General features: G+C 47.6%; 1 protein-coding gene across 1 annotated transcript; it reads right to left on the reverse strand.

Annotated features, from left to right (window-relative positions):
* Window positions 1-765: 765 nt before the first annotated feature.
* On the reverse strand, window positions 766-1,926 carry LOC120677265 (xyloglucan endotransglycosylase/hydrolase protein 8-like). The gene is made up of 2 exons (XM_039958412.1): window positions 1,605-1,926; window positions 766-1,512 (listed from the first exon to the last, which is right to left on the reverse strand). Exons 1-2 carry the CDS (start codon window positions 1,869-1,871, stop codon window positions 949-951), a joined length of 831 nt encoding a protein of 276 aa, XP_039814346.1. The 5' UTR covers window positions 1,872-1,926; the 3' UTR covers window positions 766-948.
* Window positions 1,927-13,801: the final 11,875 nt, after the last annotated feature.

A 13,801-nucleotide genomic window follows, 5' to 3' on the forward strand; every position in this document is an offset into this window, starting at 1 on the left:
CACTTGTCCTTGTAGGTGCTGCAGCCCTCTGCTGGTCTATTTGGCGCTGCAGAAATGTGGTGGTTTTTTTATAACAAAAACATTCTTTCTTGCAGGTTATCTTTGCGACTACACATTGGCTACAAACATGGGCTATCCCACAACGGCCTTCTTCGCATGACACCCTTGTGGCGGCATCGCATTTTTTGGCCCAGGTGGCCAATGATTTTTTTGCCCGGGTACATGGGTGGCAGTCTAATCTTAGGATTGATAGCTATTCCAAAACTTTTTAAAGGATTGTGTGTCGTTAGGGCAGAGGCCGGAACATTTTAAGACAATATATACACCTCGATGTATCAGACTTGAAGTTAATAAAGTTTCCCTTTTCTAAAAAAAAAAGTCGCCTCCCACGGGAGAGACGACGCGGGGGCTGGAACGGTCTGGCAAGATAAATGATTTAACATCTTCTATCCATGGAAGAACAGCAAAAATGAGTTCGGTGATGTCGTCAGTAATAAGTGCCGGCACAGAAACTAACTGATAACCAAAAAAATTACTGGCACGGATCTTCTGGATCAATGTTCGGTGCGCTTCGGGCTGACACGGATGAGATGGTCTGCAGTGTAGTGCAAATGTGCAATATAGGTTTTTTAATTGTATCCTCTCAGTTAGTGATGGAACATTTTGTAGTATTCCCTTTTACTATAATGATATTTGCTTTGCTCCTTGACTTTAGGAACGAAGATTCTCACAGCTCACTTGAACAATTGTATTGCGGTATCCAAAGACACATAAAAATCGCATGCTTTCTTTCTTGAGGAAAAACTAGGTGTCCAACCGCCCACACGTTGCGGCGGGGCTGCTATTTATCACAACTTTGCAAAGAAGAACACGAACCATAAATCCAATAAAAATAAGAACCAATAGCAATAGGTGCCCAGCTCTGGATCAAAAGGCGGAGGACTCAGCTTAGCTGCGGCTGCATTCAGCTGGGAGCCCCTGCGGGAACCTCCACCCATCCTGGCAGTAGTTGTAGCGCATGTAGTTGCGCTCCGCCCACTTCACGGTCCCCAACTCGGCGCGGCTGAGCTGCTTCCTCATCCAGCCATCCCTGCCGGCGTGGCACGCGCCGCCGCTGACGCAGGCGCTGGCGTAGAAGCTCCGGTAGGAGACGACGAAGGGCGCGTTGTTCCAGTCGATGGGGACCTTGCCCTTCTCGGTGGCCCAGTAGCTGCCGTCCCACAGGGTAGCATGCAGGGTCATGGGCTTGGAGCTCGGGTAGGGGAGGTCGGCGTAGCGCTTGAAGGAGCGGATGAAGACGTTGTCGACCTTGAAGAGGATGTTGCTGGGGTTCCAGATGATGGTGTAGGTGTGGTGGTCGGCCGAGGGGTCGAACCAGAGGTCGAACTGGTGCTCCTTCTTGCCGTCACCATTGGCCCAGACGTTGGTGTTGAGTACAACGGGCTGGCAACTTGAGTTGCCCAAGAGCTCCGTGTCGATCTCGTCGCGCCAGTCGTCGGTGCCGGACGAAAGCTGCAATTGTCCACAAAGCAGCAGCATCTGTGAGTTATCTGCGGATCCAGTGAGAGGTTTTGTGCGAGTCGGGAGAAAGCTGATCGACTTACGTAAAAGCATGAGACGGTGCCGGCGGAGTTTCCCCGGATGAGCTTCATCTCGAAGCTGAACTCGCCGTAGAGGAACTGCTGCTTGGAGTTTAGGCCGGCGGCGCCGGAGCTCCGGTCTAGGTTGAGCATCACCACCTGCTGGCCCGAAGCGTCGCTTCCCATGCGCACGGTGCCGTCTGTGGTGAATTGTCTGAGCCAGGACCTCGCCGAGGCGACCTGCAAAATCGCAAGGGCGGCGGCGAGAAGAGCTAGAGAACGCCGCGCCATGGTGGCTACTCGATCTTGAGCGTCTTGGAAATGTGCTTGGAAAGTGGAGTGCGTTTGGGTTGTGGTGCGAAGAAAGCACAGGGGATGGGTCGCCTTTATACTAGTGGCCGCCAGTGCTGGGGGGCACAGACGTCCTGCTGATGCTGAAGATTGGGTACATTTTTTTCATGCATTATCGGGTCGGCGCGAAGGTCGTTACAATTATTCGTGTTGCACATGGGCTACAAGTACAACCGGCGATAATCTTGGGTGTTCATACATTGGCAGTTTGATGATGTGTCCTAAGGAACACCTAGAATATCGTGGGTCCCAGAGATTAAGAGCCAGAACTGAAAGGGTGGTATAAGCTTCAGATAGGGTACTACTTTCATTTGCTCAATTGTACCAATTTTGCCACAAGCATGCATGTCTCCTTCCATAAGAGGTAAAAAGACTGCCTGATTGACATTACTCCCTCCATTCCGAATTAATGGTCATTTTGGTATTTTTTCTGGATCATAGTTTTTACTATACACCTAGAATAAATATACACTATATTTAGATACATTGCAAAAAATCTATGCATCAAGAAATTCCAAAATGACTTATAATTTGAAATGAAGGGAGTAGAAAATAGGTGACCCGCTAATCAGTCCACTGAAAAAAATTCACTTGCTTGACCGCCGGTCCAAAGCCCGGGCTAAACACATGAAAGCTACCTTGCCAAGTGAGAGTCCGAACCTGACAACCTCTACCACACCAGACCCATGAAGACGCGTTTCCAACATGGACGGACACGATGATGCCTTGCTAATCTCTCCATTCATAGCGTTAGTTGCGCCTTCGTTGCTTAACCACTCCGGCCGCCTCACCCATCACATTAAGCAAGCAACGTCATCGTTTATTCTACTACAAAAAATATTTTTAGGAGCGGGTATAAGATTGTATTTTTAGGGGCAGGTGCGATATCTGTCTCTAATTCTCACAGCTAAAAATCGATTTGTACAAGTGGGTAACGTACCCGCCCCTACAAATCATTTTCAGAAAATAAAAAAATCAGAAAATTTTTGAAAACATCAAAAGCAAAAAGAAAAAATATCCTAGCTAACTGCCCACCACCACAAGACCATCTACTATCGAGGTACAACTTTTTTTTATGAAATATGTGCATTTGCGTAAATAAGGTTCGAACCACTTGTCTCAAGCTTTGCACGTACCCTCCTCTCCACCATACTACACAAACACTTGTGACTCTATGAGACATGATATTTCTTTATAGTAACTTTGAAAATGATGTGTAGGGGCTGGTGAAGCCATGACCCGCCCCTACAAATTTATTTTTAGGGGCGAGTGACGCCGTGACTAGCCTATACAAATATTTTTTGTTTTCATTCCGAAAATCCATTTAAATCTTTAAATATAGCAAAAAAGTAAAAAAAGTGAAATTTCTACGCTATGGTTATTTTGATCTACAGATACCGAAAGAATATGTCAAATACATTTTAGTGTATATAAATATTAAGATTGTGATAACTTCAAAATATGTCTTGAGTTGTATGAGACACACTACTACAAAAAATAGTTTATGGTGACCCTTTTTTAACACATCCGAGGAGGTCAGTTTTTATTAACTGAAGTGTTTAAAAGAAACCATCTCGCAAAATGGATTAACTGTGGCGGGTACACTTAAAAAGCCCGTCTCAGTTAATATTGATTAACTGAAGCGGTTGTTCTAAAGCAAATGCCTCAGTTAATCGATTAACCAACACGGGCGCACTATAAGGCTTGCCTCAGAAAATACAGACTCAACTAAAAGGCCAAACATCCCATCCTGGCCCGATATCCCGCTTAGTGTATATATCTCTTAGGGTTTGGAGTGCCACACTTCTCTCTCTCCCCCTCCACCACAGTCAGTTGCCGCCCTTCCTCACCCTCTCCACTCCCTCCCGCACTCACGCACGGCCCTCTTCCTCTGCCCCGGCCCTTCCTCTCCCTTCCGACTACTGGCGCCGGAGCCGAGCAGCAGTGGCGGCACGGAGCAGCGCCTCAGAGCAGGGGCGGCGGCAGCGCTGACGCCGCTGAGCCGTGGCCTGGAGCGGCGGCGGCAGCGCGAAGGACGGCGGCCGGCACCTGGAGCGACCACGGTGGCCCGAACGATGGTGGCCTCGACCCGGAGCGGCGGCGGCGGCTGTGGCGAGAAGGGCAGCAATCAAGCAGAGGCAGCGCGGGAGGACAGCAGCCGAGCTGACGGTGGTGGTGGAGCAGCACCAGGCACGGCGATGGGCCGTGATGGGCTCGGCAGGGTCTGTGGTTGGCTCGACAGGCTTATGATGGGCTCGGCAGGCTTTTTCTTTTTGTTTTAATTTTTTATTTGATTAACCGTGGCGGGCAAGGAAACTACCTCCATTAAGGCACGATTAACTATGACCATTGCTCCGAGACGGTTGCAATAACTACCTCGATTAATGTTTTTTTTGCCCGCCTCTGTAAAGATTTCTGAAGTAGTGATACTACACTACAACAAAACATGCAAGTAGAGATATTATTTTTAGCTTGTAGAGATATTTTAGGTTACGTTGTCTCTACATAATTGTAGAGTCATTTTTTACTATGTCGTAGAGATGTCACTACATCCAATATCACTTTGATAGGTGAGACACTTTGTTAATACTCTAGTCACTGTGCACCATGGAGAGGGAGCGGCGAGAGCAACCCGCTGCTCCCGTCGCAACACGTGCCGGGCAGAGGACGCGCGACACGGGCCATGGGTTCCTCACTCTGCCCTCTTGCCGAGGTCGCGCTCCGTGCTCTACGTGTGGGCCTCTTTGGTGCCGCACCGCCTCTGATCCACGCGGGCCTCGCCACGGTGCGCTGCCTCTGTCTCCACGGGACACCGCCCGTTCCCTTCCTGCCTCTTTTCCGCTTTCGTTTTCCTCCTCTCGCGGTGGCCTAGGGTTTGGGAGGGTTTGGGGAAGGCAGGACCTCGCCGACATTGCAGGAGAGCGGCGGCGCGGGAGTCCTCAGCCCGGCCATCGGCGACCGGCCCGACCGACGGCGTCGTCCTCCAGGCGCGCGGCTTCGGCGCCATCGTCCGCGGAGGTCCCCGCCGGCGGATGCGCGGCACGGCGGTGCGCATGCGCCGCGGCGGCAACCTGCGGCCCTCCCTCCCTGCCGGCGTACACGTGACACGGCGACGCGCACGTGCAGCGGCGTCGGGGCCGGCGACCGTGGCGGCCTCCTCCCTTCGTCGATGTGCCCCCTCCTCCCTCCTCGTGGCTACGTCTTCTCTGCCTCACACTCGCGTGCATGCGATCCCACGCTTGGATCTCGCTGCCATTGCAGGAGAGCGGCGGCGCGGGAGTCCTCAGCCCGGCCGTCGGCGACCGGCCCGACCGACGGCGTCGTCCTCCAGGCGCGCGGCTTTGGCGCCATCGTCCGCAGAGGTCCCCGCCGGCGGATGCGAGGCACGGCAGCGCGCACGCGCTGCGGCGGCGGCCCGCGGCCCGCGGCCCTTCCTCCCCGCCGGCGTACGCGCGGCATGGCGGCGCGCACGCGCAATGGCGTCATGGCCGGCGACCGTGGCGGCCTCCTCCCTTCGTTGATGTGCTCCCGCCTCTCTCCTCGTGGCTTCGTCTTCTTTGCCTCACGCTCGCGTGGATGCGATCCCATTCTTCTTCCTCCCCGCTATTGAGGGGCACACTGACTCCATCACCAAATCACATCCTTCCTGCGCATGTTTTTGCTGACCGCAATAGATCTCTCTCTCTCTCTCTCTGATTATAAAGGCATGGATCTTCCCCTTTTGCAAGCATCTACTGTCTTGAGATGTTGTTTCCCTTAGATGTAGCAACCATACCAAACTGCTTAAGGTCCTTACTGATTACTATCTAATATACTATGCATGAATCTTGCTCCACAATACATCTGAGAACTTTGGTAGCGACTTGATAAGTTTTATGCTGAGTAATATCCGATATGCATTCTACATGTGCCTCTCTATTAAACAAATCTGGGAACATGAATGAACCTCTCTTTACAATGTATCAGAGAACATGTTGAGTATTGGTGTCTATTTTGATTTCAATCTGTAGCTTGCCAATTGAGTGGTAAAGCATTGAGCTATTTACTTGGATTTTCCATTGTGTCTTCGTAAGAAATAATTTGTTAATTGTACCTCTTTTTGTAAGTAATGTTTGAGCCTTTGTTCTCATGGTATTATTACTATAATCAGCAGTTAATATCCATAGCTGCCCGCGGAGTGTGGCTGCACTAGCCGCTTTATCAAAATCACCGACACTAATTTTAAATAGCAACTTTTTTATCCAATTCTTCTGCTCCTATTTTAATGATTTTCTTTTATTTGCAGGAATAGATCTGCCATTACAAATTATTTCACACACACAGCGCCGCAACCCGTGCCCCTCGATTCAGCGTCGCCGCTCGTGTTGTTGGTGAGTTCGCTCTGCGTTTGTGTCTTTTTGCGCCGTTTCATTTCATTCTTATGTTGACTCCTCCTTCCTGTCTACTTTTGCATCGCCCCCTCTGTGGATCCAGATCTTTGTGGATGTTCTCTTCCGTGCTGTCTCTATGTCAGTAGAATTCGAGCGAGGATTTGGGCTGCTTGCTTCGGGGGACCTGTTTCTTGCTGCCTGTGCTCAGGTGTGCTCTGCTGCTCATGTCCTTTTCCCCTTTATTTCTCTCACCCCTGAAATTTTGTCCACTATTCCTTTGTTGGTTCTCGATTCACTTTTGGCAACCATGATAACTGTTGAAGTTTTGTTCGTTCCATCTCCCCATCTAGGATAATTGGTTGATCTATTTACTGTAGGTTGAGCATCCCACTGCTGTTCAATGGCTGGGTGATAGTAACTGAGAAGAATGACACTTGAATGCTTTTAGCACAAGAACAGTGGTAAGAGAGATTATGTATTTTTCTCCTCACAAAAAGTGTATATCTTTTCTTAGTGTTGCAAGACAGAACAGACAGTTTAATTGAACTTACGGGTAAGGTATTATTACTCATTTCAGATAAGAAGGCAGTAGTGCTTCAGATATAATGGAAAATCTCCTGGTTTCTTCTACTATACTTTGTTTTCTTCATAGTATGGTTTAGCAGCAATATGGTTTATATTCTACTTTGTAGTTTGATTCCATTCTTACAGTTTTTTGCGGCATACTTCTCTTTCAGTAAAACATTGAGTGGTAACATGTCAAGTTGCATCTGTACTTCGCAGTTAACATCCAAATATATATTTTCTATGTTTCTTCATTTAATTAAGTATTGTCCTATATTGTTGTTTGGAATGTTTTCATCTTTTTTAGGGCATCAAACACTGATTTGTGTTTGGATGAAGGCAGCAAACGTACCATTAGAATTATAATGTCTCTGGTTAATGCACGGCTTCCTGCCTGTTGACGACTGGTACCTCCGAGCGGTTTCTGTTATGGTGAGCAGCATATTCCTCCACAATTAATGAGAGCACTACATGCTGCAATGGTGATTTCCTGCTCATTTGATAGCCACCTTTTAATGCAAAGCTAAAAGAATGCCTCTCTTTGCTCTTAGTGTAATGGAAATCGGACCCCTGCACCGCACTGTAATTCATATTTGATTCCGGTTTACTAATGCATCATATTAAAACCATCGGAAAAACGAAGAGACAACATGGGCATGGCGTAGCGCGCGTGCTGACCTAGTTGTCTCTATATACCATAAGACAACTTGTAATGACATACTAATATGTCTCTACCCTCTAGGTGCACTAAAATGCACTAAAAAATATTGAAAAAAATGTGAATAATATAGCTTTGAAGCTTTAAACTCAAGACCTCACGTCATATTGCACAATCCTCAGCCTGCTAGCCATCTCAACCTTACAACAATTGTTACTTATATAATCAGTATAATTCTTATTAGTATTCTATAACACGCCTCAATGATCTAAATAGTATCTCAAAATATTAAATGGAATGAGTCAAACTATGCCTTTAAGGGGCTGATGTCGAAAATTGAAGTGTCTCAAACTTGCCCCTAATAATCTATATTGACATTTTATAAAATGACTTGAAAAAGTGTCTCTATGATTTAAAATACCTCAAATATTGTCTCAATACATGTGACACTTTCAAAAGTACCATAAAAATGTGTCTACAATACATTATGACATATTTGTAAAGACAAATTGTGAAATGTCTATACAGAAGTGTCTCTACATTAGATTTGTGTTGTAGTGCTATTATATAGTTATAGCCATATGTATGGCACAACTAGTAAATGATCATGTGATACTAAACATTCTTAAATGAATAATGCATAAACTATAAAATTTTCGATCATACCACTAAAACTTAGATATGAAACCACTACTACAAAAACGATTTGTAGGAACACCCCAACTTTTTTAGGGGCGAACTGAAATTTCACCACATTGCTATAAATAGAGCAGACGTACTGTAGCATTCGACCCGCACCTAATAATATATTTTTAGGGGCGGATCTCCACCCGCCCCTACAAATAGAGGTCATTTGTAGAAGTGGGTGATGAAATCATCCGCCCTAAAAAGTTCAAAACCACCGGCGCTTAGTCTTGTTAAAAATTTGAAATCCATCGGGGCGTACTCTCTCTTTCCTCCCTCCTTATCTATTCCTCGAGTCACGTGGCTGGCCTTATCTCTTCCCCTTCTCTCTCTCACGTTGTCTCTTCCCTCTCCCCCTCTCTCTCTCTCCTTATCTCTTCCCTCATCCAAGCGCAGGGCACTTTGGTGCTATGGGAGAGCAGCGGCCGTCATGGAAACGCGGCAAGGCCTAGAGCGGCGGCGCTCGGCGGCGCGTCGTGCGGTGGCGGGCGCGGCGCCGACGCGGGCTGCGGCGCGCGCGGTGGGGTGACCGCGGTGAGATGCGAGCCGCCGCCGCGGCCGGGGCGGCGCCGACGCGGCACGGCGGACGCAGGCCGCGGCGGGCGGCGGCGAGCGCGGCGAGGCGCAGCCGCGGCAGACACGTACGCGGCAGCCAGCACGACGAACGCGAGCCGCGCGTGCGCGGCGGGGAGACCACGGTGAGGCGCAGCCGCGGCGGCCGGTGCGGCGCCGACGCGGCACGGCGTACGCGGGCCGCGGCGCGCGCGGCGAGGCGCAGCCGCGGCAGACACGTATGCGGGCGACGGGCGGCGGCGTGCGGGCTGCGGCGCGTGTGGCGGGCACGACGGCGCGCGTGGTCCGCGGCAGACGCGGATGCGGCGGGCGGCCGTGCCGAGGCCGAGCTGGAGGCCACCATGCAGAGGCCTAGCGAGAGGCAGCCGTGCAGAGGCCGAGCGGGAGGACGGCCTAGCTCGGATCTGCGGCCGCTGCGGGTGGTGGACGACGGAGCTCGCGAGCGGCAGGAGGCGCGTTGGAGAGTGGCGGAGTCGGCGGGCGTCGTTGTTCATAGAGCACCAGAGCTCGTTGCATGCATATATAACGAAGTGAGCTATTGGCTTTGTTTTTTCCACAAAACTAGTGCGCACGTTTTCCGAAAAAAAAAAATTCGCATGCATGAACCACTAAGAGCCCGTTTAGTTCTCGGAAAATTTCGGTTTTCAGCCCGTTCCGAATTTCGTTAACTAAACGGCCCAACGTCCGCACCGCGAAAATTTTCGCCGCCCCAAATGCTACAGTGGCACCGCGCATGCTGGCCAGTCCAGCTTTGCATGTTTCCACACTGTATGCATGCATTGAATGCGGCTGCTATGCAGTCCAAAAATTTTCGGCATCTAAACACCTGCACCACTAAGGACCAAAAGTTTTTGGGTTGTATAGGGAACATCTGGCAGTCCGAAAATTTTTGGGATTTTTTGGGAACTAAACGGCCCCTAAACGAAGTCTATTTATAAAACTTTTTTTAGGGATGGTTGTAACTTTTCGCGACGAATCTAATGACGGTAATTAATTGATGATTGGCTGCAGTGATGCTATAGTAATCATCCTCTAATCACGTGGTCAAAGGCCTGATTAGATTCTTCAGCGTCACTAGCACGGGGTTCTGGAGTTGGTTTTGTAAACTGACTTTGTTTGATACTGTATTAGCAGTCAAAATATCGCTATTCATTAGCACGCTATCTTAGCGCCAACCAAACAAGGTCAATACACACCTGGTTGGCAGCAGTTAGTGACGGGCCATGCATCAATGATGCCTTGTGGGGTACAAGTAGAATAAAGCTTGATTGGTTGCCAAAAAAAAGAATAAAGCTTGCTTTTCCACTTGGCTTGTGCATTTATACACTGGAAAGCCACGAGATGTGTTCAGACCAAACCGTTCTACTTGTGCTAATCATCCTCAAAGTCATGCCAGTGAGGTACTCGATGCGATAATGTTGAATTATGGGATACTTTTATTAGGGGTACAAATGGATGACTCTTAGGTGCATCTTCATCTCTCTTAAGTTTAAAATTTTGTACTAATTTTTTAAATTGAAATATTATTTTAGAAATTTAGTACAAAATTTTAAATTAGAAAGGGTTGGAGGGCACCTAATAGATACCAATTGACACCCCTAGCTTTCATGTTTCAATTCTTCAAGGTGGCATATCAAGTTTGCAATGGAACGGCCCGTCAATAAATTATTTTTCTTGTGTTTTTCTCCTAGGTCAATCCTGACATTTCGTTCTAAGTGTGGCGCATTGTCTAGAGTACTGTGTACTGTGAGCTGATTAATTAAACATCCTCCGATGCTTTATTATATTTAGGGCACGTACAACGCGGAGCGGTCAGAGGAGTTGATTCCACGCGGAGGATTGAGATCCTCTGCAGTCGACTGCAGTGACCGACGCGTGGGTCCGACGAGCGGCTGAGCCCACGTGCAGTGACGATGTCACTCTGCGGACGCCGTCTGCAAGAGGAAGAATTTGCAAAAAAAACACCCCGCCGACGCGAGGCGACGACGTGGGCTCGTTGCCCAATGCAAGAAGACGACCTCAGCGCCCCATTGTACACTGTGTTGCGGCTCGTCGACGGCAACCACGGATCAAGTGCGGGTGGCCACGATTTGGGCTGGAAGGGCGTTCCGACGGGAAGCGCCGTTTGCCCACGCTGACGCCTCCCAGCTTCAAGACCGCCGGCGCCCGCGGCCAAATCCGCCGGACACCGAGCCCCTCGGACCGATTCCTTGCACAGGTAGCTCCTCCGCGCCTTTGCCGAGACTCTTGTTGCATCTCCCCGGCCCGCAGCACGCCGGAGCCGCCTCCCCGCCGCTCCGCCGCAGCACCATGCGCGCCGTTGACGCCGCCAAGATCCCGCTCCGGTGAGCCCCTACCTCCGATGCTCCTCTGCGCCCACCGACGCTACGGTCGCGCTCGCCGGCCAACTGCGATGCTCATGCGTGCGCTGGCAACGCGAGCACAGAGCAGAGAGAGAGAGATCGAGTGAGCACAGAGAGCAGAGAGAGAGCTAGTGAGCACAGAGAGCAGAGAGAGTGAGAGCGATGTGAGCACATCCCCACGGAAGGGATAAGGTTGGTGGCTTATTTTTGTTTTTTGTTTTTTGTTTTTTATCTTCTACATCCCCACGGAAGAGCATTAGTCTATATAAGCTTATAAATTTATTTATATGTATTTTTTAAGGAGATAATAATTATCTCAAGGAAGCAATATCATAGCATACAAAGATATAAGATACATTTGATCACCATGATTTATGTGCACATACATGCATTAAATAGTATACAGACAACTAAATAGATCATGGGTTGTATGTACTGTTTTTTAGCTGTCTTTATAAGCTGTGACATCATCATACAGACAGCTTGCTGTCTATATGTTGTACATGCCCTGATGTTACATAGGATGGCGACTGTATTTAATTCTGACTCATGAGGTCGGACGTAATTAGATGAAATAAGACCCTCGCACCCTAATGCTAGTTTTAACATATTTCAATATCTCGTTAATAATATATTGGAGCTGCTAGCGTATGGGCGTCTGATCTAGGCGCAATGCAACGTCTCATGTTAGCGCCCCGACGTCCGATATCCGAGCGCTAGCATCGGATGCTGCATTCAACCTGAGCCTGGACATTGGCCTGCCACAACGTGTGTGGATCAGGAAAATTTCCGTCTTGGATACCAGAAATACATTGGGTGTGACACGAGCATGACCATAGTTGAACTTGAATCATGCGACGCTTAGCTTATATGCCAGATATAGATGCCTAGATGGGCCAGGCCCATCGGGCGGCATGAGACCCGGCACTAAAATACTACCCAATACTAGCTAGCACAAACCTGGCCCGATAGCTACAGTACTTGGGCTGCCTGACAAGATGTTTCTGGGCCACCATCTTAGCCCGTAGGCTGATCTGATCATCGCACCATTTTAGGCCTAGCATGGTTAGACCCGTTAATGGTCAGTAACATCCTCATATATATATATATATATATATATATATATATATATATATATATATATATATATATATATATATTCTCCATCCACTTCAAAACCCTAATCACCACCCCCTCCCTCTCCTCCCCTCGCTGCCACTCGGTCACCAGCCCTCCAGCTCTCTCTCGGCGATGCGCGTACCGCGTGGCCGTGCCTCCATGTAACACCCCAGGTATCACGCAACACTGAGATACTACATTCTACACTACAAAAAGCTGAAAATTAAAATTTCAGCCGCAAAACCCTATGAACAAGCACAACGCGAAAACATCAACAGACAGATGTATATGAAATGCGTGGTTCTCCAACAAGACAACTCTAGATCCTGGACAAAAGGATTAAAAATGCTATAAAATCTAACAAAACTCAGAATTGTGCAACACATTATTACGAGATCCCGTAGAAGTATATGGCGTGCAACTAACCCACTTCCCTTCATGTTAGCTTCAAGAAATAACCTGGGGAGGGATATAACAAGAGTGAGATTGAATAATCTCAGCAAGTGAACTACTTTAACAAGCTATTTAAACCACAATAGATTAATTAATCATTTGACAAAGTAGCAAGTATCAAAAGATAGTTCCACCATTCATCAGATGTACCGAGAGTATAGCAAGAATAAAATAATATTATTTTGATACCGAGCTACTAATAATAAATTAATGTAAGATCCAAACAGGATGATAATAAGCAGCCCTTAACACCATCATAGTATGTAGGTCTCCGTAGCGACTAGAAATAAAGGTAGCAATGTGGTGATCATATATAAATAAAAATGGAATAATGTTTGCAATCCAATTAGGATGCCATGAAATGCAAGGAAACAACATGTACAATATCTCCATAATCCTGTAAGTCATACCAAAATGCACATCACAATGGAGAAGTTTCACAACCATATTAGCTTCAATATGATTTATAACCTATACCCAAATATCCAAATAATAAAGTAAGCGAATGCAAGAGGCACACATATGGTATTTCGAAAATCCATAAGCAACACCACAGTGAGTTAGCATAACAGCATAACATATGTATTGACAAAGGTAACTCCATCACATCCAACGTTCCACCATTTAAAAAAACATATCAATGCACATGAACTCCTCCCTTCATACCCATCAAGGTATGAAGCTGCAACATTATGCCAAACCAATGATGCTGTATGCATATGGATGCATATGAACTCCTGACTTCATACCCAACAAGGTATGAAGCTGCAACATTATGCCAAACCAATGATGTATGCATATGGATGTATATGAACTCCTGCCTTCATACCCAACAAGGAATGAAGCTGCATCGTTATGCCCAATAAACGATATTATAATGCCACAAGATAAATGTCATATCTCCGAACCATAGGTTCGTGACATAACTCCATATGCCAATGCAATGCAATATGATGCAATGCCACAAGATAAATGTCATATCAAAATTAAATAATATCCAAATACCATATACTCCATATCCAAATACCATGTACTCCGTGATGGAAAAGAGAATAGTCCATGATAATTTATATTGAGAGGTACAAG

This window comes from Panicum virgatum, chromosome 6N (genome assembly GCF_016808335.1).
Source record: "Panicum virgatum strain AP13 chromosome 6N, P.virgatum_v5, whole genome shotgun sequence".
Lineage (NCBI taxonomy): Eukaryota > Viridiplantae > Streptophyta > Magnoliopsida > Poales > Poaceae > Panicum > Panicum virgatum.